General features: G+C 39.6%; 9 protein-coding genes across 9 annotated transcripts; 3 read left to right on the plus strand and 6 right to left on the minus strand.

The window, feature by feature from the left end:
- Positions 1–1103: 1103 nt before the first annotated feature.
- LOC26530598 (histone H1.1-like) lies at positions 1104–1981 on the minus strand. Its single transcript, XM_015172325.3, has one exon. The coding sequence runs from the start codon at positions 1930–1932 to the stop codon at positions 1180–1182; it is 753 nt and encodes a 250-aa protein (XP_015027811.1). The 5' UTR covers positions 1933–1981; the 3' UTR covers positions 1104–1179.
- A 6925-nt stretch (positions 1982–8906) lies between these two features.
- LOC6630841 (histone H3) lies at positions 8907–9405 on the minus strand. The gene has a single exon (XM_032438642.2). The coding sequence runs from the start codon at positions 9354–9356 to the stop codon at positions 8946–8948; it is 411 nt and encodes a 136-aa protein (XP_032294533.2). The 5' UTR covers positions 9357–9405; the 3' UTR covers positions 8907–8945.
- Positions 9406–9597: 192 nt separating this feature from the next.
- LOC6630845 (histone H4) lies at positions 9598–10021 on the plus strand. The gene has a single exon (XM_002053085.4). It carries the CDS (start codon positions 9656–9658, stop codon positions 9965–9967), a length of 312 nt encoding a protein of 103 aa, XP_002053121.1. The 5' UTR covers positions 9598–9655; the 3' UTR covers positions 9968–10021.
- Positions 10022–14881: 4860 nt separating this feature from the next.
- Positions 14882–15373, minus strand: LOC6636961 (histone H2A). The gene has a single exon (XM_015168157.3). It carries the CDS (start codon positions 15326–15328, stop codon positions 14954–14956), a length of 375 nt encoding a protein of 124 aa, XP_015023643.1. The 5' UTR covers positions 15329–15373; the 3' UTR covers positions 14882–14953.
- A 166-nt stretch (positions 15374–15539) lies between these two features.
- Positions 15540–16003, plus strand: LOC6636959 (histone H2B). Its single transcript, XM_032438700.2, has one exon. It carries the CDS (start codon positions 15574–15576, stop codon positions 15943–15945), a length of 372 nt encoding a protein of 123 aa, XP_032294591.1. The 5' UTR covers positions 15540–15573; the 3' UTR covers positions 15946–16003.
- A 427-nt stretch (positions 16004–16430) lies between these two features.
- Positions 16431–17306, minus strand: LOC6636964 (histone H1.3). Its single transcript, XM_002060370.4, has one exon. It carries the CDS (start codon positions 17257–17259, stop codon positions 16507–16509), a length of 753 nt encoding a protein of 250 aa, XP_002060406.2. The 5' UTR covers positions 17260–17306; the 3' UTR covers positions 16431–16506.
- Positions 17307–18457: 1151 nt separating this feature from the next.
- LOC138910856 (histone H3) lies at positions 18458–18940 on the minus strand. Its single transcript, XM_070207168.1, has one exon. It carries the CDS (start codon positions 18899–18901, stop codon positions 18491–18493), a length of 411 nt encoding a protein of 136 aa, XP_070063269.1. The 5' UTR covers positions 18902–18940; the 3' UTR covers positions 18458–18490.
- Positions 18941–19158: 218 nt separating this feature from the next.
- Positions 19159–19557, plus strand: LOC6630085 (histone H4). The gene has a single exon (XM_002053059.4). It carries the CDS (start codon positions 19200–19202, stop codon positions 19509–19511), a length of 312 nt encoding a protein of 103 aa, XP_002053095.1. The 5' UTR covers positions 19159–19199; the 3' UTR covers positions 19512–19557.
- A 2806-nt stretch (positions 19558–22363) lies between these two features.
- LOC6630844 (histone H2A) lies at positions 22364–22855 on the minus strand. Its single transcript, XM_032438692.2, has one exon. It carries the CDS (start codon positions 22808–22810, stop codon positions 22436–22438), a length of 375 nt encoding a protein of 124 aa, XP_032294583.1. The 5' UTR covers positions 22811–22855; the 3' UTR covers positions 22364–22435.
- Between the last annotated feature and the right edge of the window lie 1926 nt (positions 22856–24781).

Consider the following 24781-nt stretch of genomic DNA (forward strand, 5'->3'; position numbering starts at 1 on the left):
GCATAGCAGTGCTTAGAAACTACAACAATGAGTTAGAAGTGTGCAGTAGCTACGATCATAGGCTATAGCCTCTAACAAAAAAGGGATAGCAAAAAATACATCATATGTATATCTTACTCCCTTACTCGCGATTTTGGACCAGCTGCCACCGATATTTTTTTGCTCACTTGCCCAGTATGTGATGTCCGGTCTATATGTTGTTTGGCTAGTCTTAGTGCTTATAGTTAGATGGTCTGTTGAAAATCTGATCGGGATCCGGACTTGCTATCAGTATGTTGTTTGCTAAGTGATGCTATCTAGTATTTGTTGGTTTATACTGTTGTCTACGCGTTTCGTCTGTGAGATCTTGTAGAGTTTTGAGTATTAAATTTAATTATAGTAGCTGCAGATAATACTATCCGCACATCGTACACATTTTACAATAGCAAACAGTCCATTACAATATTGTAAAGATGCAACAAAGTGAAAGGTATAGAAACAACAATTTTTAGTAATTGATAAGTGTTTTGGTTTAATTGCATCTGATGGCAAAAATAGAAAGTGGACCGGGTGGATGCGCGCTGTTGAGTTGGAGTTTTATGCGGAAGTCTGGAAAGATATAAAACTAAAGGTACATAATATGCAATTGATAAGTATTAAGCGGTAAGTTAACAATCAACAATAATTTCACAATTCCAATTCCAATATTTCCAAATGCTGACAAAATAAAAATTGTTTTCTCTTGGAAAATAATATGTAGCCCTTAAAAGGGCTTTGTTGAAAAACAAATTTCAATATTAAAAATGCATGCCGACGAGTAGCTTGCATATCAAATTATTTTTTGGTTGCAGATGCAGTCTTTGCCTTCGGCTTCTTGGCAGCAGCTTTTTTCGGAGTTGCTTCTGATACGACCTTTTTGGGCTTAACACTTGAGGAAAGAAGGTATAAAGTATGTAAATTATTTATATGATATTTACAATGATGAAGTATTTACAATTATAAGTTGAGAAGTCCAATCGGACTTAAATTAAGGCAGCGTATATGAGTAGACATGGCATTTATTATATTTGCTGATATAGACAAAAAGAAAAATTCTTTCTCTTAGAAAATCGTATTTGTAGCCCTTAAAAGGGCTTTGTAGGAAAACAAATTTCATTATTAGAAATTTGCATATGCTGACAAGCAGTTAGCAATTTTAAATTATTTCTTCGTTGCAGATGCAGTCTTCGCTTTTGGCTTCTTGACAGCAGTTTTCTTGGGGGTCGTAGCCGACACGACTTTTTTCGGTTTAGCACTTGTGGTCTTAGGTTTAGGGGTCTTTGGCTTTGTTGCGCTTGACTTAGCCTTTGCTGTTGTAGGCTTGGCCTTTATGGTTCCCGTTTTCTTCGCATCCTTAGCCTTTTCTTTGTCAGCCTTCTTTTTCTCAACATTTTTTTTGGCTGCTGCGGATTTTGATAGCTTTTTATCAGCGGCACCCGCTGCTTTCTTCGTGGTAGACGTACTACTCTTGCTTTTAGTTGGTGCTGCCGCCGAAGCATTTACCTTCTTGGTTTTCTTCTCGACAGCGGAGGCCTTTGGCTTGGCATCCTTGTTAGCGGATGCAGATAGTTTAAACGAACCAGAGGCACCCTTGCCCTTTGTTTGGATCAGCTTTCCATTCGCAACTGCATTCTTAAGGTACTTTTTAATGAACGGGGCTAGCTTCTGGGCATCGCACTTGTATGTAGCACCGATATATTTTTTAATTGCCAGAAGGGATGAGCCACCACGTTCCTTCAAATTTTTAATCGATGCATCTACCATTTGCTGAGTTGGTGGGTGCGATGGCGGAGCTGCTGTTGACTTCTTTGATTTTGGTGTGGCTGCTGCCTTTTTAGTAGACACCTTTTTCTCGCCTGAGGCTGCTTGGGCAATCACAGGAGATGCGGACGTTGCAACTGCAGAATCAGACATTTCGTGCGCTTTACTTTACTTTTGTGAACTGAAAACACTATTTTGGTGTGAAAACTTTTCTTCTTTTTTATTGGTCACAGTAGGTTACATGGTAATACATTTTGGTACCTTATTTATTAGTACAGTCTTGATTGACAAAGTCAAGTTAACTTAATTTTAGGTTTTACATTTCATGTTGCCTTGCGCTTCTAGCTTATCCAGGCGTTAATTCTATTACTTAATTTTATTTATTTTATAGTTCTTAAGGTTTATGTTTTGGTGTAGTTGTGTAATTTTATTGTGTATATATATATTCCTAGGAAAGACTCGTATTGAGTAAAAACCTGGATTTCATTGTGTTAATTTGGTTTTGTTGGTTTTTGTCTTATAACTAGCTTAATTAGTGATAACAAGGGGCTTAGGAACTAGTTAACTGGATTGAGGAAGAGATAGGAGGTAGGAAATATTTATACAATAGAAGATAGGGAGAAAGGGGGGAGATATGTTGCGACAAATAATAAGATGAGCATTTCGTTTTTTATTGTCTAATGTTGTAAGCAAGTCCATCGTTAGGGTCGATAGACTGCCTTTTTCTATGGTAGAATATTAGATTGTTCTGAGAGTTGCGTATTATGCCCTTCTCTTTGAGACTGTTTATATGGTTTATGGTTAGGTGGTTTGTTGAGAATCCGACCGGTATCCGGATCTGCTCTATGCTATCTAATATTTGTTGGTTTGTACTGTTGCGGTTTCGTTCTAGGAACTTTTCAATTATCTTAAATATGAGGGTGTCTACTCGCTTGGTCTTTGAGATTTTGTATAGCTTTGAGTTTGATATGTAATTGTGTGAGTGGGGTATGAGGGAGCATTTCCCTAAGGCACGGCGTAGGATGCGTCTTTCAAAAAGACGTATTTCTTCCATTTGTCTGGATTTAATATTGAACCAACCGATGTGACCATGGATTAGGATTGGTTGGATTAGTTTCTTATAGGCAAGTGAACCTATTTTGATCAATTGAGCATTCGGATGGGATGGGTTCTCATTTAAGGGCTTGTAGATATGATGAATTTGGTGCAGTTGAATTTTTGCTCGTTTAAGGGTATGTTCGATGTGCTCTTGGAATTTGAGTTTTTCATCATATATGACTCCTAGGTATTTTATTTTTGATCTGGTTTGGGTTTCTGTATTGCCGTTTATATAGAGTTTAGGTTTGAATTTCCTAGCGTTTTTATATATACTTTTGAGCCTTGGGCCCTTGAAAATACATCCCTCGCACTTATTAACGTTAAGCTTAAGTCGCCATTTAGCAAAGTATTTGCATAGTTGGTCTAGATATCTATTGAGGTCCATTTCTGCGCTTGCTATCCATGCACCTGAAGATAGTAGTAGGATATCGTCCGCGTAGACGAGCGGCTGAATGCGCGCTGTCGAAGTTGAGGTGGGGATCTGTATGAAGGCTGGTAGATCAGCGAGGTAGATGTTATATAATATTGGTGCTAGGAGGGAACCTTGCGGCACACCTGCAGTTATTTCGCGGATTAGCGATTGCTCTATGCCGTCTGGGCTGGCGACATAGAAAGAACGGGTCGTAAGGTAGCTTTGAATAATACGTGTAGTATTTGGGTTAAACCGGAAGGTACTGCTCATTTTGTATATGAGGCCGTTCGTCCAGACTGTATCGAAAGCTTTTTCGAAGTCAAGGGCACAGGCAATTGTAGCACGCTGTCTAGCGATGTTGCTAGATATAAAGGAATTTGCGACAGCTAATGGGTTGCTAATAGATAGGTTGTCTCTAAAACCAAACTGATAGGGCTTAAGTATTTGATGGGAGTCTAAGTGTTTTTTGATTTGTGCCATTAACATTTTTTCAAATAAGAGGCTAATAGCGGAGAGGATTGAGATTGGCCTGTACCCTTGTAGGCTTTGTGGTTTTGCTTTAGGTTTTAGTATGGGAGTTATTCTGCTGCATTTCCAGGCATTTGGGAAGTAGCCTGAATTAAAGCAATGATTGAAAATAACTGCTAGGTGTTTGAGGACTAACATATTGCAATGTTTTAGGAGGTAATTACTACTGCCATCTGGTCCCATGGTTTTTTTGCTATTTTTCAATTTGACCCACTCGAGAAGTTGCTTGGCGTTTGTGAAGCCAAGCTCTTCTGAGTTTTCCCAGTTGCCGTCTGCTCTTCGGCTGGGATCAAAGTTGACTATGTAGTTTGGTATGTGCAAGGGATTTTGTGCTATAGTGCCGACTCGCCTATTTATGCGGGCAGTGTGTTGCCTAAGCTCGGGGCTGCCATTAGACATGTCGTCATTCTGCTTATGAATTTGCTCGAATGACCACGCTAGGGCATTGACTTTTTCAAATTTCGACTTAATGACGGTGGAAACGTTAATGTCGATTTCATTATGCTCAGTGGCTGTTAGGTGGATGTCGTGTTTAAGCGGCTCGTCTGTTTGGTGGTTTGGGTTACTATGTCTTAGGGATTTTAAGCTTACCTTACTTGGCCTTATGTATTTCAGGCGGCTTTCTACATGTCGTAGGTTGCTAGTGTGGATATGACTATTGATTTGGATTGTGAGGTCGGAGATAAGGGATTTAAGCTGTGACTTTTCGTCAAATGACAGTGAGTGTTGGCGCCTAACGAGGTATCTTCTAATGATGCGCTTCTGCTTGATAAGACCAAGGCATTGTGCGCTTAATTTAACTGTATTATAGGGCTTGGATGGGTGTATAGTTCTTTTGGGGATGGCATCTGGCGAGTCCAGTGCAATATTAAGTGCGGTATTAAGTTCTTCAATGTGTGCGTCTATTTCTTGAGGGCTTAGGTTGGAAGATATCGTAATTGGTCTGAGATTTCTTAAGAGAACAGAGTTCCATATATCTGTGTTGATACTGTCGAATTTATAGACTTTTTTTGGATCGGTGCTTATAAGTGTATATTGGCCTAGTTGTATTTTTAGGGTTACCCCGAGATGATCTGATGGGAATTCATCTATTGTGTTGCAGAGGGAACTATGTTCTGTCTGGAGGTCTATAGAGCATATAAAGAAATCTATTGAGGATGGGTTGTTAGAGTTATTGGGACGACTAGGTTCTTTGGGGGGGCAAAGAACGAAGTTGGGTTGTCGTAGAAGCCAGGTTTGAAGGTTTTTACCGGCGTTATTTATGTGGGCTGGGCTATAGTGGGGCACATGCCAACTAGGGTGTTTGGCGTTTAGGTCGCAACCTATGATTATTTGGCAACCATTTCCAATATGGTGTAAAGAGTTGAATAGCGTATTCATGTCATTAGTAAGAAGCGGGTCTTTAGGGCGTTTGTATAATGAGACTGCTATAAAGCTTTGGGCGTTCCTGAGCGAGTCTTTGTATGAGAGTTTAATTGCTACGGCTTCGATATAGCATAGTGGCGGGATATCTACGCGTTCAAACTTTATGCCGTTTTTAATGCATATAGCGACGGACGTACCATCATTTTCAGGGTGGCGTTGCGCATGTCTTGTGTGGGTGGCTTTCACATTTTGCCTTATAAATTGGTATTGGGATAGCTTTGCGGTATTTCTGTTGCCTAGACGGTGCTCTGCTATGAGCATTATGTCTGGCCTATGTCTGTTTAGGAATTGGTCGAACTCATGCCTCTTCTGTAGTGAGATGAGTGAATTAACGTTTTGAAAGATACATTTAAGGGAGGTCATTTTTATTGTGCGATTTGGATAAGAAAGTCTAATAGTAGGGCTTGTTTTATTTTGCGAGCTTCTGACTCATCTTGGGCTTGGCTAGTGGGGTATTTTTTGGTGAGTTTCTGCATGATGTTTATGCAGGTGAAAATATCTTTGCCAAAGGCTTGGACACTATCACTGTTGATGGTCTCAAGCGAGAGATTTGTTGTTTGTGGCTTTGGGGCCAGATTGTTAGCAAGATGCTTCTTTAGTGCCGGGTTGGTGACAACAATGTTTTTGGGGAGTTGTGGCTGACGGGAGTCGGGCCTTACCTCATCTGTTTTTTTGAAAAGTGAGGCGAATGGGACATTATTTTTAATTTTGCTGGCAGTAAATGCTGTAGTGGCTTTGGTAATTTTTTTTACATTTCTTTGTTCAGTGCTACTTCGCTTATTTTCAATTTTGGCGGTGATTACTACTCTGACCGGGCAGATTTTAGCATTTGCTGTGTGTTGACCCTTGCAGTTGACACATTGTGTTTTATTGTTTTCTGATGGGTTGTCAGTCTTTTTGATACTGCATTGCCCGGGGGCGTGGTCAGCAGTGCATTTGATGCATCTATACTGCATTTTGCAATTGCTTGCGACATGGCAATACCGTTGGCAGTTGTGGCATTGTTTTATTTTCCTTTCGGCTTTGAAGGCCTCAATTTTTATTTTGCAGTTAAGTAGACTTTTGATGGAGTATATTGTTTTGGCCCTTTCTGTTTTTTCCATTTGGACCAGCCAAAAGTTCTTTTTAAATGGTTTGACGCTAATGATTTTCAGGTCAGGGCAAGTTTCTTGTACTGCTATCTTAACTTCATCTTCTGTGAAGATTTGCTGAGGTAATTTTTTTATAACTATGGAGTAAGGCTTAAGTTCTTTGGGGGTGTAAGTATAGTAGCTTATTTGATTAAGGTCTAATAGTTTCTTAGTCTCTTGGAAATCTTCGAGGGTAAAGACATTGATATGGGTTCTATTTTTGTTGATTATATTAAGTCTAAAACGCTCATTTTTTATTATTTGTCGCAACATACCTGTCAGTTCCTTTGGATTCACATTATATGTCGCTATAATGGGTAGTTTTGACGTCTTGGTTTTCGTCTCTTTTGTTTTGGGTGGTCCAGGTAATTCCTTCCTGGGTTCAGTTGGGGCTATCGCGGTGGTTTCCTCTGGGTCATCATCGATGTCCATATCGTCAGCTACTTTTGGAGTGGCTGGTTTCTGGCCCTTTGATTTCTTGTTTTTCTTGGGCTTGGACGGGCCCAGTTCTGGGAACTCGTCGTCCTGCGTGGCTTCGTTCTCGTCTAGTTGGGAGAGAGCCGCAAATTTGTTGCCATCGAATGCCTTTGCCGTTGCTTGTATTTTTAGGTGTTTCAGCTGGTCTTGAATTCCTTGATGTTTCTTCGAAATTGCTCCTGACACGCTAGCAGAACCGGCTGCTTGTGCTCGGAGACGCATTAGCTCTTCCATAATTGAGTGGTATTCTGTGGATTTCATCCACACACCCTCAGTTGTTTCGAGATCGTCATCATTTTCCTGTATGTTATTGGTTTCGGCTTCCTCATCCGTATATTCATCATAGCTAAGCGATGATATCGATGAGGTGCGGCTGCGTTTACCACATGCGTTTTCTTGCTCGTTATTGAGATCAGCTTGTTGGTTATTGTATTTTGCACTTGCCATTTTGCTTTTCGTATACGGCGATTGATGCACTTTTCTTTGGTTTTTTAGGTGCAATGCCGACTTGCTTTTTTGCACTTTGCCACTACCGTCTATTTTAATTTTTCCGAAGTTTGCGATCGGGTCGCATTGTTTGTCACTTGTGGCCGTAATATTTATTTCTGTGTCCATATCACATATATCACTTTTGCCACTTTAGGTTTGATCATGCACTCGCGTTTGACGCGTATCCACACTCGCGTTTGACGCGTTTCCACACTCGCGTTTAACGCGGCTTCACAGTCACGAGTTCGACACGATTCCAAACTCGCGTTCAACGCGGCTTCACACAGTCACGTGTTCGACACGTTTCCAAACTCGCGTTCACTTTGACTTTAAGCAATCACAGGAGATGCGGACGTTGCAACTGCAGAATCAGACATTTCGTGCGCTTTACTTTACTTTTGTGAACTGAAAACACTATTTTGGTGTGAAAACAGAAATATACCAGGTCACCCGTTTGAGTGAGAATCGAGGAGGAGGGCTGAACGAGAATGTTTTTGGTATTGAACGTTTGTTACTCAATGCGTCGTCATTACATACTTGTTAAATGGTCGTTTACAAAAGTTTATATTTGGAAATCGTTCTTAATGTAAATTGGAATGGTTTGTTTAATATTCAAACAATACAATATAAATTATTTAGTGTATTTAACATGATTTTATGATTTTTAATTGCCCGTCAAAGTTCAACTTTGAGTCTTGGCGAAAAAGGTTATCGAGCAAAAAACACGATTATTATTAAAAATATAATGAAACTTGAAATATTTTTCATCTAAATACAATATTTAAGCAATTCTTTAATCAAATTCAACTATTAATTTAAATATATCTTAAGTCTACTACTTTAAATATCTATTTAACATAACCCTTAGCTGTTAGAAACATGCCTGTTTACAATGAAATCAATATAAAAACGCTTCAGACAAATCTTATTTTGTCTTTAACAGATTAACTGTTAAATTTAAAAAATTTAATATAAAAAAAAAGGAAATGGAAGATTATTCCAGTAACACAAATTGTTATTATACTTGAAATTTAATTAATAAAATATCATCCGAAATCCATATGACATTTCTGTGTACCGAAACATCCATCAGACTCTTAGTTGATTTATTTTTGAAATTCAGAAATTATCTATTGGAGCACAATTGATTGATGAAAAATGACGTTTATTTACGGGGATGAGGCCCAAACCAAATGCTGTATACAGCTATTCAGAAAATCATCTATACATATACATATATGGAATATAATGAAGGAATTTTCGGTTAAACCCAAAATATGTATGTGGATTTACCATTAAGATACATTGAGATAAATCCAATATTGTAATGCCCTATTTGTTTATTGTCACATTGTATAAAGCTTTTTAATAAGATGATTTATTTGGCGACCTATCAATTTCATAATTGTTTCTTTGGCTGGCTCGATGTCCGAGGTTTTTTTATTCCAGACAATATGAAAATCCAGGTTTGTTTTAAATTTTTACTTAGTATATTGATATTTAATTTAATATATTGATACGAAAATAAGAATCTCCTTGTTTAAAATATTTTGTGGTCCTGAAAAGGACCGATTTTTTTATATTTATGTATTAGAGACGAGGTAGACTTAAGCGCGCTCCCCACGAATACGTCTGGCCAGTTGAATGTCCTTGGGCATGATGGTGACACGCTTAGCGTGGATAGCACACAAATTTGTATCTTCGAATAGGCCAACTAGATAGGCTTCGCTAGCTTCCTGCAAGGCCATCACAGCCGAGCTCTGGAAACGTAAGTCGGTCTTGAAGTCTTGAGCAATTTCGCGTACTAAACGCTGGAACGGCAACTTGCGAATAAGCAGTTCTGTGCTCTTCTGGTAGCGACGAATTTCACGCAGGGCAACAGTGCCTGGCCTATAGCGATGAGGTTTCTTCACACCACCAGTTGCTGGAGCACTTTTACGTGCTGCCTTAGTAGCTAACTGTTTCCGAGGGGCCTTTCCTCCAGTTGATTTACGAGCAGTTTGCTTAGTACGAGCCATCTTTCTTTCACAATTCCAACTTCACACTGTCACTGTTAAAAACACAATAATCGTGCGTCTCGTTTGTGTATCGCTTATATAGAAAATGAGTGATAAGTTAGAAAGAGATCGATATATTCGCTGTTCGTCGCTTTGCCGAATATGTTACGAGGGTAGTGTGTGAGCGAGATGGAAATATTCTTGTACTCTTTCGAGTTTTGGATATTTTTGGTATAAATATAAGCGCTGCCCGAAGAGCTAGCATTAGTACCTCAGTGACATTCGTGGTGTAAAGTGAAGTAAAAAAAAGAAAGTGAAAAATGACTGGTCGTGGTAAAGGTGGCAAAGGCTTGGGTAAAGGCGGCGCAAAACGTCATCGCAAAGTGTTGCGTGATAATATCCAGGGCATCACGAAACCAGCTATCCGGCGTTTAGCTCGTCGTGGTGGCGTAAAACGTATTTCTGGTCTTATTTATGAGGAAACTCGCGGTGTTCTAAAGGTTTTCTTGGAGAATGTCATCCGTGATGCGGTCACATACACCGAGCACGCCAAGAGGAAGACAGTCACAGCCATGGATGTTGTTTATGCGCTGAAAAGACAAGGCCGTACCCTGTACGGTTTTGGCGGTTAAAAAGAAAATGTAGAATTTATGTTGACACCAATCGGTCCTTTTCAGGACCACCAATCCGTTTCATTAAGAGATAAAAAATATTAATTATTCAACACTAACGAAACGTGATGCTGTCAAGCGTCTCCATCTCAGATTCTGAGATCGACCGTGATCACAGATGTTCGTTTTTTAAACCCTGAACCCATTAAAAATGGGCACAAGGGTATATTGTATTTGTGCAAAATCCAAATGTATGTAACAGGCAGAAGGAAGCATCTCCGACCCCATAAAGTATATATATTCTTGATCAGCATCAATAGCCGAGTCGATCTAGCCATGTCAGTCTGTCCGTCCGTCCATATGTATGAACGCAAGGATCTCAGAACATATAAGAGCTATAGACTTGACATTTTAGATGTAGGTGCTCCTAGTGCCTGCGCAGATCGAGTCGGTGCGAAAATGGAAATATTTTCGATGGAGATATGACGTTCCAAAACGACAGAACTCCACGCGGAGATATGACCTTCCAAATCATCACGATTTTTTTCAAAATCGAGGTCGGTGCGAAAATCGAAACTTTTTCGATGGAGATATGACGTTCCAAAACGACATAACTCCGCCCGGATATGATATGACCTTCCAAATTATCACGTTTTTTTTTCAAAATCGAGGTCGGTGCGAAAATCGAAACTTTTTCGATGGAGATATGACGTTCCAAAACGATATAACTCCGCGCGGATATGATATGACCTTCCAAATCATCACGTTTTTTTTTTCAAAATCGAGGTCGGTGAGAAAATCGAAGCTTTTTCGATGATTTTTTTTTAATATCTCGGGTAATAGCCCCGCGCGGAGATATGACGTTCCAAAACGACATAGCTCCGCGTTGAGATATGACGTTCCAAAACGACATAACTCCGCGTGGAGATATGACGTTCCAAAACGACATAACTCCACGCGGATATGATATGACCTTCCAAATCATCACGTTCTTTTTTTCAAAATCGAGGTCGGTGCGAAAGTCGAAACTTTTTCGATGAGTTTTTTGAATATCTCGGGTAATAGCCCCGCGCGGAGATATGACGTTCCAAAACGACATAGCTCCGCGTTGAGATATGACGTTCCAAAACGACATAACTCCGCGCGGAGATATGACGTTCCAAAACGACATAACTCCGCGCGGAGATATGACGTTCCAAAACGACATAACTCCCCACGGAGATATGACGTTCCAAAACGACATAACTCCCCCCGGATATGATATGACCTTCAAAATCATCACGTTCTTTTTTTTCAAAATCGAGGTCGGTGCGAAAGTCGAAACTTTTTCGATGATTTTTTTTTTTAATATCTCGGGTAATAGCCCCGCGCGGAGATATGACGTTCCAAAACGACATAACTCCGCGCGGAGATATGACGTTCCAAAACGACATAACTCCGCGCGGAGATATGACGTTCCAAAACGACATAACTCCGCGCGGAGATATGACGTTCCAAAACGACATAGCTCCGCGCGGAGATATGACGTTCCAAAACGACATAACTCCCCGCGGATATGATATGACCTTCCAAATCATCACGTTCTTTTTTTTCAAAATCGAGGTCGGTGCGAAAGTCGAAACTTTTTCGATGATTTTTTTTTTAATATCTCGGGTAATAGCCCCGCGCGGAGATATGACGTTCCAAAACGACATAACTCCGCGCGGAGATATGATGTGCCAAAACGACATAACTCCCCGCGGATATGATATGACCTTCCAAATCATCACGTTCTTTTTTTTCAAAATCGAGGTCGGTGCGAAAGTCGAAACTTTTGCGATGATTTTTTTTGAATATCTCGGGTAATAGCCCCGCGCGGAGATATGACGTTCCAAAACAAAATAACTACGCGCGGAGATATGACGTTCCAAAACGACATAACTCCGCGCGGAGATATGGCCTTCCAAATCATCACGATTTTTTCAAAATCGAGGTCGGTGCGAAAATCGAAACTTTTTCGATGGAGATATGACGTTCCAAAACGACATAACTCCGCGCGGAGATATGACGTTCCAAAACGACATAGCTCCGCGCGGAGATATGACGTTCCAAAACGACATAACTCCGCGCGGAGATATGACGTTCCAAAACGACATAACTCCCCGCGGATATGATATGACCTTCCAAATCATCACGTTTTTTTTTTCAAAATTGAGGTCGGGGCGAAAATCGAAACTTTTTCGATGATTATACCTTGAGCCCATTAAAAATGGGTATAAGGGTATATTGTATTTGTGCAAAATCCAAATTTATGTAACAGGCAGAAGGAAGCATCTCTGGCCCCATAAAGTATATATATTCTTGATCAGCATCAATAGCCGAGTCGATCTAGCCATGTCCGTCTGTCTGTCCGTCCGTCTGTCCGTATGTATGAACGCAAGGATCTCAGAACCTATAAGAGCTAGTGCCCGCGGAGATCGAGTTTGTTTCCGATAATCGATAACTTACTCCGTTTCCAAGCCAATCGATCTCCTGTATTTTGGGGAATTTTGGTAAATAATAAGAGCTAGAGTCCCCAAACTTGACATATAGCTTCGAAAATAGAACATAAATATGCATTTGATGTTGGAAGAAGAGTGTTCAGGGTGTCCTTTAGTCGGGAGCTCCCGACTAGAACCTCTTACTTGTCTTACATATTTATTTTGTGCTTGTTTTTAATCTATCACAAACAAACAACCACCGCATTGGATAAGGCAATATTGCACATTTTTATTGACTAGTACGGTGAATGTACTTTTGAGCTCTAGAATGTAGTTTGTATTGAATCGATTTCGGATACCTTATTGAATGAAAATATAATCTCTTTTTTAATATTTTTGTGTAGTGAACTATCAAATTATGCCTTCTTTTCAGTCTTCTTGGGCAACAGAACTGCTTGGATGTTGGGCAAAACACCGCCCTGGGCAATGGTCAAGCTGTCAAACGTTTCTTCATCTAAGAATAAACTTTCTCCCGACACTGCTCCAGCAATCGACCAGAATCACGGATCTTCGTTTGTTTCACATATTTTGTGCTTGTTTCTTAACTATCACCAACGTAAGACAACCGCATTCGATATGAAAATATTGCACATTTTTATTGACTAGTCGATGACTGTACTTTTGAGCTCTGACAAGCAAGTACTTTGTATTATTGAGTCGATTTCGGATACCTTATTGAATGAAAATACAGTATGTCAATAAAGTGTTTTTACTAACAAAAAAAAACTAATTTTTTGGGTTTAGTTGAAAATAAATGTACCTAAAAGTGAGAATTTTTTTTCAATTATAATTTATTTCGATTCTATATTTCTCCTAGAACTTAATGGCAAAAAGAATTGTTAAATAACATTACCCAAACATTTTATAAAATTAAAAAACTAAAAACATTCACATTTTATGCTGTCAATAAAGTGTTTTTACAGCTACGGTAAATTGTTTTGCCGTTCTCTTTTGGGTGATCCCGTTAGATTTGGGCCCATGCGTTTTGGCTTCTCTTGTGTCTTCGACTTTTCTTGTCATTTTCTATTGCAATTTATAACGTTTTGCTTTAATTTTATGAAAAATAAAATGCCAGGAAAAAGAACAACTTTTGAAGTCGCTCAGCTGGTGTATTATAACCATCAGATGGGACGTCAAGTCTCGGAACTGGCTGATATGTTTAATTTATCAAAAGCAACGATATACAACATATTAAACAGAGCCAATAAGGAAGATAGGCTAGAGGCAAAGCCAGTATGTGGTCGACCCTGCAAAATTTCTGACAGAGATAAGCGAAAAATTCTGAGAAAAATTGAGAAAAATCCACAAATTTCGCTTAGGGATATTGCTCAGGAGTTCAAGGAAGAAAGTGGTGTTGATGTGTCACATGAAACTGTCCGAAAATTACTGAATTCCAATGACTACACATCACGAGTTGCCAGGAAAAAACCTCTACTATCGGCGGCGAATATTTTGAAGCGGCTATCGTTCGCTCAAGTCCATGTAAATAGTTCGAACGATTTTTGGAGTAACGTCATATTCTGTGACGAAAGCAAGATGATGCTATTCTACAACGATGGGCCATCCAGAGTCTGGAGAAAGCCACTAACAGCGTTGGAAAACCGCAATATTATTCCAACCGTTAAATTCGGAAAACTATCAGTGATGGTGTGGGGGTGTATTTCGAGCAAGGGTGTAGGAGATTTGACCTTCATTGAGAATACCATGGATGCTAGACAATATCTGAGCATTTTACAGACACATCTCGTCAGTAGTGCACAGAAATTTGGATTCTATGAGGACAATAAGCCAATTTTTAAATTTTACCAGGACAATGACCCGAAGCATAAAGCTCATATGGTAAGAGTTTGGCTGTTGTACAACTGTGGAAAGGTGTTAGACACTCCACCACAAAGTCCAGATATGAATCCAATAGAAAATGTGTGGTCATATTTGAAAAAAAAAGTCGCAAAGCGGAGTCCAAAATCAAAAACTGATTTAAAAGCTGCTGTACTGGAAGAATGGCAGAAGATTCCAGAAACATACATACAAAACCTTATTGTTTCAATGAAACGGCGATTGCAGGCTGTATGTGACGCTAATGGCAGCCACACAAAGTATTAAAAAAAAATATTCCTGTTTTTTTAACATTGTTATTTAGTAATAAAGTTTCGTGTAAAAACACTTTATTGACAGCATAAAATTTGAATGTTTTTAGTTTTTTAATTTTATAAAATGTTTGGGTAATGTTATTTAACAATTCTTTTTGCCATTAAGTTCTAGGAAAAATATAGAATCGAAATAAATTAGAATTGAAAAAAAATTCTCACTTTTAGGTACATTTATTTTCAACTAAACCCAAAAAATTAGTTTTTTTTCGTTAGTCAAAACACTTTATTGACATACTGTATAATCTTTTTGACATTTTTGGTCGTCCTGAAAAGGACGTTTGGTTTCGAGTATTTACAAATGTATACGCTGTTTTTTTTTTGTTTAGTGAACTAGCAAATTATGCCTTCTTTTCAGTCTTCTTGGGCAACAGAACTGCTTGGATGTTGGGCAAAACACCGCCCTGGGCAATGGTGACGCCCGAAAGCAGTTTGTTTAACTCCTCATCGTTACGAATGGCCAATTGCAAATGACGAGGGATAATTCTGGTTTTCTTGTTGTCGCGTGCAGCATTGCCAGCCAACTCCAAAACTTCAGCGGCCAAATATTCCATAACGGCAGCCAAGTAGACAGGAGCACCGGCACCTACACGTTCAGCATAGTTGCCCTTACGAAGGAGGCGGTGAATACGACCAACGGGAAACTGAAGACCAGCACGGTTAGAACGCGACTTTGCCTTTCCCTTCACTTTTCCACCTTTACCGCGACCAGACATTTTCTTATTTTCTTTATTTCACTGTTTCACTGCTAGCACACAAATATCGAATGTTATTGACATTAAACCTCACGACTATTGTATTTATACTTTTTTCAACTACCTTCTTCTTCACTTTAGGGTTGCTAGTTGAACGTGATATAAACATGAAAGCGTCGCTCGAAAAAAAGTATAAATGCTAAGCAACTGTAGGGTGCCTTTCAAACATTTGTGGAGTGAATTAAAGTGAACGTTTGTGAATAATAATGCCGCCGAAAACAAGTGGGAAGGCAGCCAAAAAGGCTGGTAAGGCTCAGAAAAACATTACCAAGAATGACAAGAAGAAGAAGCGCAAGAGGAAGGAAAGCTACGCTATCTACATTTACAAAGTGCTCAAGCAGGTCCACCCTGACACCGGCATTTCGTCAAAGGCGATGAGCATAATGAACAGCTTTGTTAACGACATTTTCGAGCGTATTGCTGCCGAGGCCTCCCGTTTGGCTCACTACAACAAACGCTCGACTATTACCAGTCGGGAAATCCAAACCGCAGTACGTCTTTTGCTGCCCGGCGAATTGGCCAAGCACGCTGTCAGTGAGGGAACAAAAGCAGTTACAAAGTACACCAGCTCCAAGTAAAATCCAGCTAGATGTGCATTGTACGGGAAGCAAACAAAAGCAAAAGGCCCTTTTCAGGGCCACAAATCTCTTTTTCAAGGAATTAAAAATATTTTTAAATATCAGAATAATATCTCATATGAATGTAAGCGTTCTTAAAACTTTTCTATTATTTTAAATATTAGACCCGAAATTTACACATTACACATTTCGTCTATGCGATCTTTTGAGGGGTGTTTAGATTGGATGAATATTTTTCTTATAGGCAAGCGGCAAGTAATTTGATCAATACTTTTTTATAACAATGTTTTATTTTGCGGTGGAATGAATAAGGAAGGAAGGTATGAAGTACGTAATTTATTTATATGATATTTACAATTATAAGTTGAGAAGTCCAATCGGACTTAAATTAAGGCAGCGTATATGAGTAGACATGGCATTTATTATATTTGCTGATATAGACAAAAAGAAAAATTCTTTCTCTTAGAAAATCGTATTTGTAGCCCTTAAAAGGGCTTTGTAGGAAAACAAATTTCATTATTAGAAATTTGCATATGCTGACAAGCAGTTAGCAATTTCAAATTATTTCTTCGTTGCAGATGCAGTCTTCGCTTTTGGCTTCTTGACAGCAGTTTTCTTGGGGGTCGTAGCCGACACGACTTTTTTCGGTTTAGCACTTGTGGTCTTAGGTTTAGGGGTCTTTGGCTTTGTTGCGCTTGACTTAGCCTTTGCTGTTGTAGGCTTGGCCTTTATGGTTCCCGTTTTCTTCGCATCCTTAGCCTTTTCTTTGTCAGCCTTCTTTTTCTCAACATTTTTTTTGGCTGCTGCGGATTTTGATAGCTTTTTATCAGCGGCACCCGCTGCTTTCTTCGTGGTAGACGTACTACTCTTCCTTTTAGTTGCTGCTGCCGCCGAAGCATTTACCTTCTTGGTTTTCTTCTCGACAGCGGAGGCCTTTGGCTTGGCATCCTTGTTAGCGGATGCAGATAGTTTAAACGAACCAGAGGCACCCTTGCCCTTTGTTTGGATCAGCTTTCCATTCGCAACTGCATTCTTAAGGTACTTTTTAATGAACGGGGCTAGCTTCTGGGCATCGCACTTGTATGTAGCACCGATATATTTTTTAATTGCCAGAAGGGATGAGCCACCACGTTCCTTCAAATTTTTAATCGATGCATCTACCATTTGCTGAGTTGGTGGGTGCGATGGCGGAGCTGCTGTTGACTTCTTTGATTTTGGTGTGGCTGCTGCCTTTTTAGTAGACACCTTTTTCTCGCCTGAGGCTGCTTGGGCAATCACAGGAGATGCGGACGTTGCAACTGCAGAATCAGACATTTCGTGCGCTTTACTTTACTTTTGTGAACTGAAAACACTATTTTGGTGTGAAAACAGAAATATACCAGGTCACCCGTTTGAGTGAGAATCGAGGAGGAGGGCTAAACGAGAATGTTTTTGGTATTGAACGTTTGTTACTCAATGCGTCGTCATTACATACTTGTTAAATGGTCGTTTACAAAAGTATATACTTGGAAATCGTTCTTAATGTAAATTGGAATGGTTTGTTTAATATTCAAACAATACAATATAAATTATTTAGTGTATTTAACATGATTTTATGATTTTTAATTGCCTGTCAAAGTTCAACTTTGAGTCTTGGCGAAAAAGGTTATCGAGCAAAAAACACGATTATTATTAAAAATATAATGAAACTTGAAATATTTTTCATCTAAATACAATATTTAAACAATTCTTTAATCAAATTCAACTATTAATTTAAATATATCTTAAGTCTACTACTTTAAATATCTATTTAACATAACCCTTAGCTGTTAGAAACATGCCTGTTTACAATGAAATCAATATAAAAACGCTTCAGACAAATCTTATTTTGTCTTTAACAGTTAATATAAATTTAAAAAATTTAATATAAAAAAAAAGGAAATGGAAGATTATTCCACTTAGTAACACAAATTGTTATTATACTTGAAATTTAATTAATAAAATATCATGCGAAATCCATATGACATTTCTGTGTACCGAAACATCCATCAGACTCTTAGTTGATTTATTTTTGAAATTCAGAAATTATCTATTGGAGCACAATTGATTGATGAAAAATGACGTTTATTTACGGTGATGAGGCCCAAACCAAATGATGTATACAGCTATTCAGAAAATCATCTATACATATACATATATGGAATATAATGAAGGAATTTTCGGTTAAACCCAAAATATGTATGTGGATTTACCATTAAGATACATTGAGATAAATCCAATATTGTAATGCCCTGTTTGTTTATTGTCACATTGTATAAAGCTTTTTAATAAGATGATTTATTTGGCGACCTATCAATTTCATAATTGTTTCTTTGACTGGCTCGATGTCCGAGGTTTTTTTATTCCAGACAATATGAAAATCCAGTTTTGTTTTAAATTTTTACTTAGTATATTGATATTTAATTTAATATATTGATACGAAAATAAGAATCTCCTTGTTTAAAATATTTTGTGGTCCTGAAAAGGACCGATTTTTTTATATTTATGTATTAGAGACGAGGTAGACTTAAGCGCGCTCCCCACGAATACGTCTGGCCAGTTGAATGTCCTTGGGCATGATGGTGACACGCTTAGCGTGGATAGCACACAAATTTGTATCTTCGAATAGGCCAACTAGATAGGCTTCGCTAGCTTCCTGCAAGGCCATCACAGCCGAGCTCTGGAAACGTAAGTCGGTCTTGAAGTCTTGAGCAATTTCGCGTACTAAACGCTGGAACGGCAACTTGCGAATAAGCAGTTCTGTGCTCTTCTGGTAGCGACGAATTTCACGCAGGGCAACAGTGCCTGGCCTATAGCGATGAGGTTTCTTCACACCACCAGTTGCTGGAGCACTTTTACGTGCTGCCTTAGTAGCTAACTGTTTCCGAGGAGCCTTTCCTCCAGTTGATTTACGAGCAGTCTGCTTAGTACGAGCCATCTTTCTTTCACAATTCCAACTTCACACTGTCACTGTTAAAAACACAATAATCGTGCGTCTCGTTTGTGTATCGCTTATATAGAAAATGAGTGATAAGTTAGAAAGAGATCGATATATTCGCTGTTCGCTGTTTTGTCGAATATGTTACAAGGGTAGTATGTGAGCGAGATGGAAATATGTTTTCACTCGCTCGTCTTTTTGAGTTTTTGGTATAAATATAAGCGCTGCCCGAAGAGCTAGCATTAGTACCTCAGTGACATTCGTGGTGTAAAGTGAAGTAAAAAAAAGAAAGTGAAAAATGACTGGTCGTGGTAAAGGTGGCAAAGGCTTGGGTAAAGGAGGCGCAAAACGTCATCGCAAAGTGTTGCGTGATAATATCCAGGGCATCACGAAACCAGCTATCCGGCGTTTAGCTCGTCGTGGTGGCGTAAAACGTATTTCTGGTCTTATTTATGAAGAAACTCGCGGTGTTCTAAAGGTTTTCTTGGAGAATGTCATCCGTGATGCGGTCACATACACTGAGCACGCCAAGAGGAAGACAGTCACAGCCATGGATGTCGTATATGCGCTGAAAAGACAAGGCCGTACCCTGTACGGTTTTGGCGGTTAATAAGAAAATATTGAATTTATGTTGACACAATCGGTCCTTTTCAGGACCACCAATCCGTTTCATTAAGAGATAAAAAATATTAATTTTTTTTTCAAAATCTAGGTCGGTGCGAAAATCGAAGCTTTTTCGATGATTTTTTTTTAATATCTCGGGTAAATAATGTCTGATTTTAAAATGTTACACCTTATTGAATGCGTACGGATACCTACCATCAATTGGCATTCAAACAAATTAATCATCGATGGGTTGAATAATGGGTCAAATAATGTCCGATTTTGCAATTTCATACCATTTTTGACTCGTAAGGATCAGTTCTATCGATTGTCATCAAAAAAAGGAAATCTAATATTTTGACCCAAACCGACAAAATGGCAAGGGGTTACATCACGTTTTTTTCAAAATCGAGGTCGGTGCGAAAGTCGAAACTTTTCGATGATTTTTTTTTGAATATCTCGGCTAATAGCCCCGCGCGGAGATATGACGTTCCAAAACGGCATAACTCCGCGCGGAGATATGACGTTCCAAAACGACATAACTCCGCGTGGAGATATGACGTTCCAAAACGACATAACTCCACGCGGATATGATATGACCTTCCAAATCATCACGTTCTTTTTTTCAAAATCGAGGTCGGTGCGAAAGTCGAAACTTTTTCGATGAGTTTTTTTGAATATCTCGGGTAATAGCCCCGCGCGGAGATATGACGTTCCAAAACGACATAGCTCCGCGTTGAGATATGACGTTCCAAAACGACATAACTCCGCGCGGAGATATGACGTTCCAAAACGACATAACTCCGCGCGGAGATATGACGTTCCAAAACGACATAACTCCCCACGGAGATATGACGTTCCAAAACGACATAACTCCCCCCGGATATGATATGACCTTCAAAATCATCACGTTCTTTTTTTCAAAATCGAGGTCGGTGCGAAAGTCGAAACTTTTTCGATGAGTTTTTTTGAATATCTCGGGTAATAGCCCCGCGCGGAGATATGACGTTCCAAAACGACATAGCTCCGCGTTGAGATATGACGTTCCAAAACGACATAACTCCGCGCGGAGATATGACGTTCCAAAACGACATAACTCCGCGCGGAGATATGACGTTCCAAAACGACATAACTCCCCACGGAGATATGACGTTCCAAAACGACATAACTCCCCCCGGATATGATATGACCTTCAAAATCATCACGTTCTTTTTTTTTCAAAATCGAGGTCGGTGCGAAAGTCGAAACTTTTTCGATGATTTTTTTTTTAATATCTCGGGTAATAGCCCCGCGCGGAGATATGACGTTCCAAAACGACATAACTCCGCGCGGAGATATGACGTTCCAAAACGACATAGCTCCGCGCGGAGATATGACGTTCCAAAACGACATAACTCCGCGCGGAGATATGACGTTCCAAAACGACATAACTCCCCGCGGATATGATATGACCTTCCAAATCATCACGTTCTTTTTTTTCAAAATCGAGGTCGGTGCGAAAGTCGAAACTTTTTCGATGATTTTTTTTTTAATATCTCGGGTAATAGCCCCGCGCGGAGATATGACGTTCCAAAACGACATAACTCCGCGCGGAGATATGACGTTCCAAAACGACATAACTCCGCGCAGAGATATGATGTGCCAAAACGACATAACTCCCCGCGGATATGATATGACCTTCCAAATCATCACGTTCTTTTTTTTCAAAATCGAGGTCGGTGCGAAAGTCGAAACTTTTGCGATGATTTTTTTTGAATATCTCGGGTAATAGCCCCGCGCGGAGATATGACGTTCCAAAACAAAATAACTACGCGCGGAGATATGACGTTCCAAAACGACATAACTCCGCGCGGAGATATGGCCTTCCAAATCATCACGATTTTTTCAAAATCGAGGTCGGTGCGAAAATCGAAACTCGAAAATCGCAGAAGGAAGCATCTCTGGCCCCATAAAGTATATATATTCTTGATCAGCATCAATAGCCGAGTCGATCTAGCCATGTCCGTCTGTCTGTCCGTCCGTCTGTCCGTATGTATGAACGCAAGGATCTCAGAACCTATAAGAGCTAGTGCCCGCGGAGATCGAGTTTGTTTCCGATAATCGATAACTTACTCCGTTTCCAAGCCAATCGATCTCCTGTATTTTGGGGAATTTTGGTAAATAATAAGAGCTAGAGTCCCCAAACTTGACATATAGCTTCGAAAATAGAACATAAATATGCATTTGATGTTGGAAGAAGAGTGTTCAGGGTGTCCTTTAGTCGGGAGCTCCCGACTAGAACCTCTTACTTGTCTTACATATTTATTTTGTGCTTGTTTTTAATCTATCACAAACAAACAACCACCGCATTGGATAAGGCAATATTGCACATTTTTATTGACTAGTACGGTGAATGTACTTTTGAGCTCTAGAATGTAGTTTGTATTGAATCGATTTCGGATACCTTATTGAATGAAAATATAATCTCTTTTTTAATATTTTTGTGTAGTGAACTATCAAATTATGCCTTCTTTTCAGTCTTCTTGGGCAACAGAACTGCTTGGATGTTGGGCAAAACACCGCCCTGGGCAATGGTCAAGCTGTCAAACGTTTCTTCATCTAAGAATAAACTTTCTCCCGACACTGCTCCAGCAATCGACCAGAATCACGGATCTTCGTTTGTTTCACATATTTTGTGCTTGTTTCTTAACTATCACCAACGTAAGACAACCGCATTCGATATGAAAATATTGCACATTTTTATTGACTAGTCGATGACTGTACTTTTGAGCTCTGACAAGCAAGTACTTTGTATTATTGAGTCGATTTCGGATACCTTATTGAATGAAAATATAATCTTTTTGACATTTTTGGTCGTCCTGAAAAGGACGTTTGGTTTCGAGTATTTACAAATGTATACGCTGTTTTTTTTTTGTTTAGTGAACTAGCAAATTATGCCTTCTTTTCAGTCTTCTTGGGCAACAGAACTGCTTGGATGTTGGGCAAAACACCGCCCTGGGCAATGGTGACGCCCGAAAGCAGTTTGTTTAACTCCTCATCGTTACGAATGGCCAATTGCAAATGGCGAGGGATAATTCTAGTTTTCTTGTTGTCGCGTGCAGCATTGCCAGCCAACTCCAAAACTTCAGCGGCCAAATATTCCATAACGGCAGCCAAGTAGACAGGAGCACCGGCACCAACACGTTCAGCATAGTTGCCCTTACGAAGGAGGCGGTGAATACGACCAACGGGAAACTGAAGACCAGCACGGTTAGAACGCGACTTTGCCTTTCCCTTCACTTTTCCACCTTTACCGCGACCAGACATTTTCTTATTTTCTTTATTTCACTGTTTCACTGCTAGCACACAAATATCGAATGTTATTGACATCAAACCTCACGACTACTGTATTTATACTTTTCTCAACTAACCACTTCTTCAGTTTAGAGTAGAGAGTTTAACTGGCTGTTAACATGAAAGCGTCGTTCGAAAAAAGTATAAATGCTAAGCAACTGTAGGGTTTATGCATAGCGACGGACGTACCATCATTTTCAGGGTGGCGTTGCGCATGTCTTGTGTGGGTGGCTTTCACATTTTGCCTTATAAATTGGTATTGGGATAGCTTTGCGGTATTTCTGTTGCCTAGACGGTGCTCTGCTATGAGCATTATGTCTGGCCTATGTCTGTTTAGGATTGGTCGAACTCATGCCTCTTCTGTAGTGAGATGAGTGAATTAACGTTTGAAGATACATTTAAGGGAGGTCATTTTTATTGTGCGATTTGGATAAGAAAGTCTAATAGTAGGGCTTGTTTTATTTTGCGAGCTTCTGACTCATCTTGGGCTTGGCTAGTGGGGTATTTTTGGTGAGTTTCTGCATGATGTTTATACAGGTGAAAATATCTTTGCCAAAGGCTTGGACACTATCACTGTTGATGGTCTCAAGCGAGAGATTGTTGTTTGTGGCTTTGGGGCCAGATTGTTAGCAAGATGCTTCTTTAGTGCCGGGTTGGTGACAACAATGTTTTTGGGGAGTTGTGGCTGACGGGAGTCGGGCCTTACCTCATCTGTTTTTTTGAAAAGTGAGGCGAATGGGACATTATTTTTAATTTTGCTGGCAGTAAATGCTGTAGTGGCTTTGGTAATTTTTTTTTACATTTCTTTGTTCAGTGCTACTTCGCTTATTTTCAATTTTGGCGGTGATTACTACTCTGACCGGGCAGATTTAGCATTTGCTGTGTGTTGACCCTTGCAGTTGACACATTGTGTTTTATTGTTTTCTGATGGGTTGTCAGTCTTTTTGATACTGCATTGCCCGGGGGCGTGGTCAGCAGTGCATTTGATGCATCTATACTGCATTTTGCAATTGCTTGCGACATGGCAATACCGTTGGCAGTTGTGGCATTGTTTTATTTTCCTTTCGGCTTTGAAGGCCTCAATTTTTATTTTGCAGTTAAGTAGACTTTTGATGGAGTATATTGTTTTGGCCCTTTCTGTTTTTTCCATTTGGACCAGCCAAAAGTTCTTTTTAAATGGTTTGACGCTAATGATTTTCAGGTCAGGGCAAGTTTCTTGTACTGCTATCTTAACTTCATCTTCTGTGAAGATTTGCTGAGGTAATTTTTTTATAAACTATGGAGTAAGGCTTAAGTTCTTTGGGGGTGTAAGTATAGTAGCTTATTTGATTAAGGTCTAATAGTTTCTTAGTCTCTTGGAAATCTTCGAGGGTAAAGACATTGATATGGGTTCTATTTTTGTTGATTATATTAAGTCTAAAACGCTCATTTTTTATTATTTGTCGCAACATACCTGTCAGTTCCTTTGGATTCACATTATATGTCGCTATAATGGGTAGTTTTGACGTCTTGGTTTTCGTCTCTTTTGTTTTGGGTGGTCCAGGTAATTCCTTCCTGGGTTCAGTTGGGGCTATCGCGGTGGTTTCCTCTGGGTCATCATCGATGTCCATATCGTCAGCTACTTTTGGAGTGGCTGGTTTCTGGCCCTTTGATTTCTTGTTTTTCTTGGGCTTGGACGGGCCCAGTTCTGGGAACTCGTCGTCCTGCGTGGCTTCGTTCTCGTCTAGTTGGGAGAGAGCCGCAAATTTGTTGCCATCGAATGCCTTTGCCGTTGCTTGTATTTTTAGGTGTTTCAGCTGGTCTTGAATTCCTTGATGTTTCTTCGAAATTGCTCCTGACACGCTAGCAGAACCGGCTGCTTGTGCTCGGAGACGCATTAGCTCTTCCATAATTGAGTGGTATTCTGTGGATTTCATCCACACACCCTCAGTTGTTTCGAGATCG

The sequence above is a fragment of the Drosophila virilis genome, chromosome 2 (assembly GCF_030788295.1).
Source record: "Drosophila virilis strain 15010-1051.87 chromosome 2, Dvir_AGI_RSII-ME, whole genome shotgun sequence".
Classification (NCBI taxonomy): Eukaryota; Metazoa; Arthropoda; class Insecta; order Diptera; family Drosophilidae; genus Drosophila; species Drosophila virilis.

Bases quoted from the DNA above. Each gene is read 5' to 3' on its own strand.
- LOC26530598 (XM_015172325.3), bottom strand. From the start codon at position 1,932: ATGTCTGATTCTGCAGTTGCAACGTCCGCATCTCCTGTGATTGCCCAA.
- LOC6630841 (XM_032438642.2), bottom strand. From the start codon at position 9,356: ATGGCTCGTACTAAGCAAACTGCTCGTAAATCAACTGGAGGAAAGGCC.
- LOC6630845 (XM_002053085.4), top strand. From the start codon at position 9,656: ATGACTGGTCGTGGTAAAGGTGGCAAAGGCTTGGGTAAAGGCGGCGCA.
- LOC6636961 (XM_015168157.3), bottom strand. From the start codon at position 15,328: ATGTCTGGTCGCGGTAAAGGTGGAAAAGTGAAGGGAAAGGCAAAGTCG.
- LOC6636959 (XM_032438700.2), top strand. From the start codon at position 15,574: ATGCCGCCGAAAACAAGTGGGAAGGCAGCCAAAAAGGCTGGTAAGGCT.
- LOC6636964 (XM_002060370.4), bottom strand. From the start codon at position 17,259: ATGTCTGATTCTGCAGTTGCAACGTCCGCATCTCCTGTGATTGCCCAA.
- LOC138910856 (XM_070207168.1), bottom strand. From the start codon at position 18,901: ATGGCTCGTACTAAGCAGACTGCTCGTAAATCAACTGGAGGAAAGGCT.
- LOC6630085 (XM_002053059.4), top strand. From the start codon at position 19,200: ATGACTGGTCGTGGTAAAGGTGGCAAAGGCTTGGGTAAAGGAGGCGCA.
- LOC6630844 (XM_032438692.2), bottom strand. From the start codon at position 22,810: ATGTCTGGTCGCGGTAAAGGTGGAAAAGTGAAGGGAAAGGCAAAGTCG.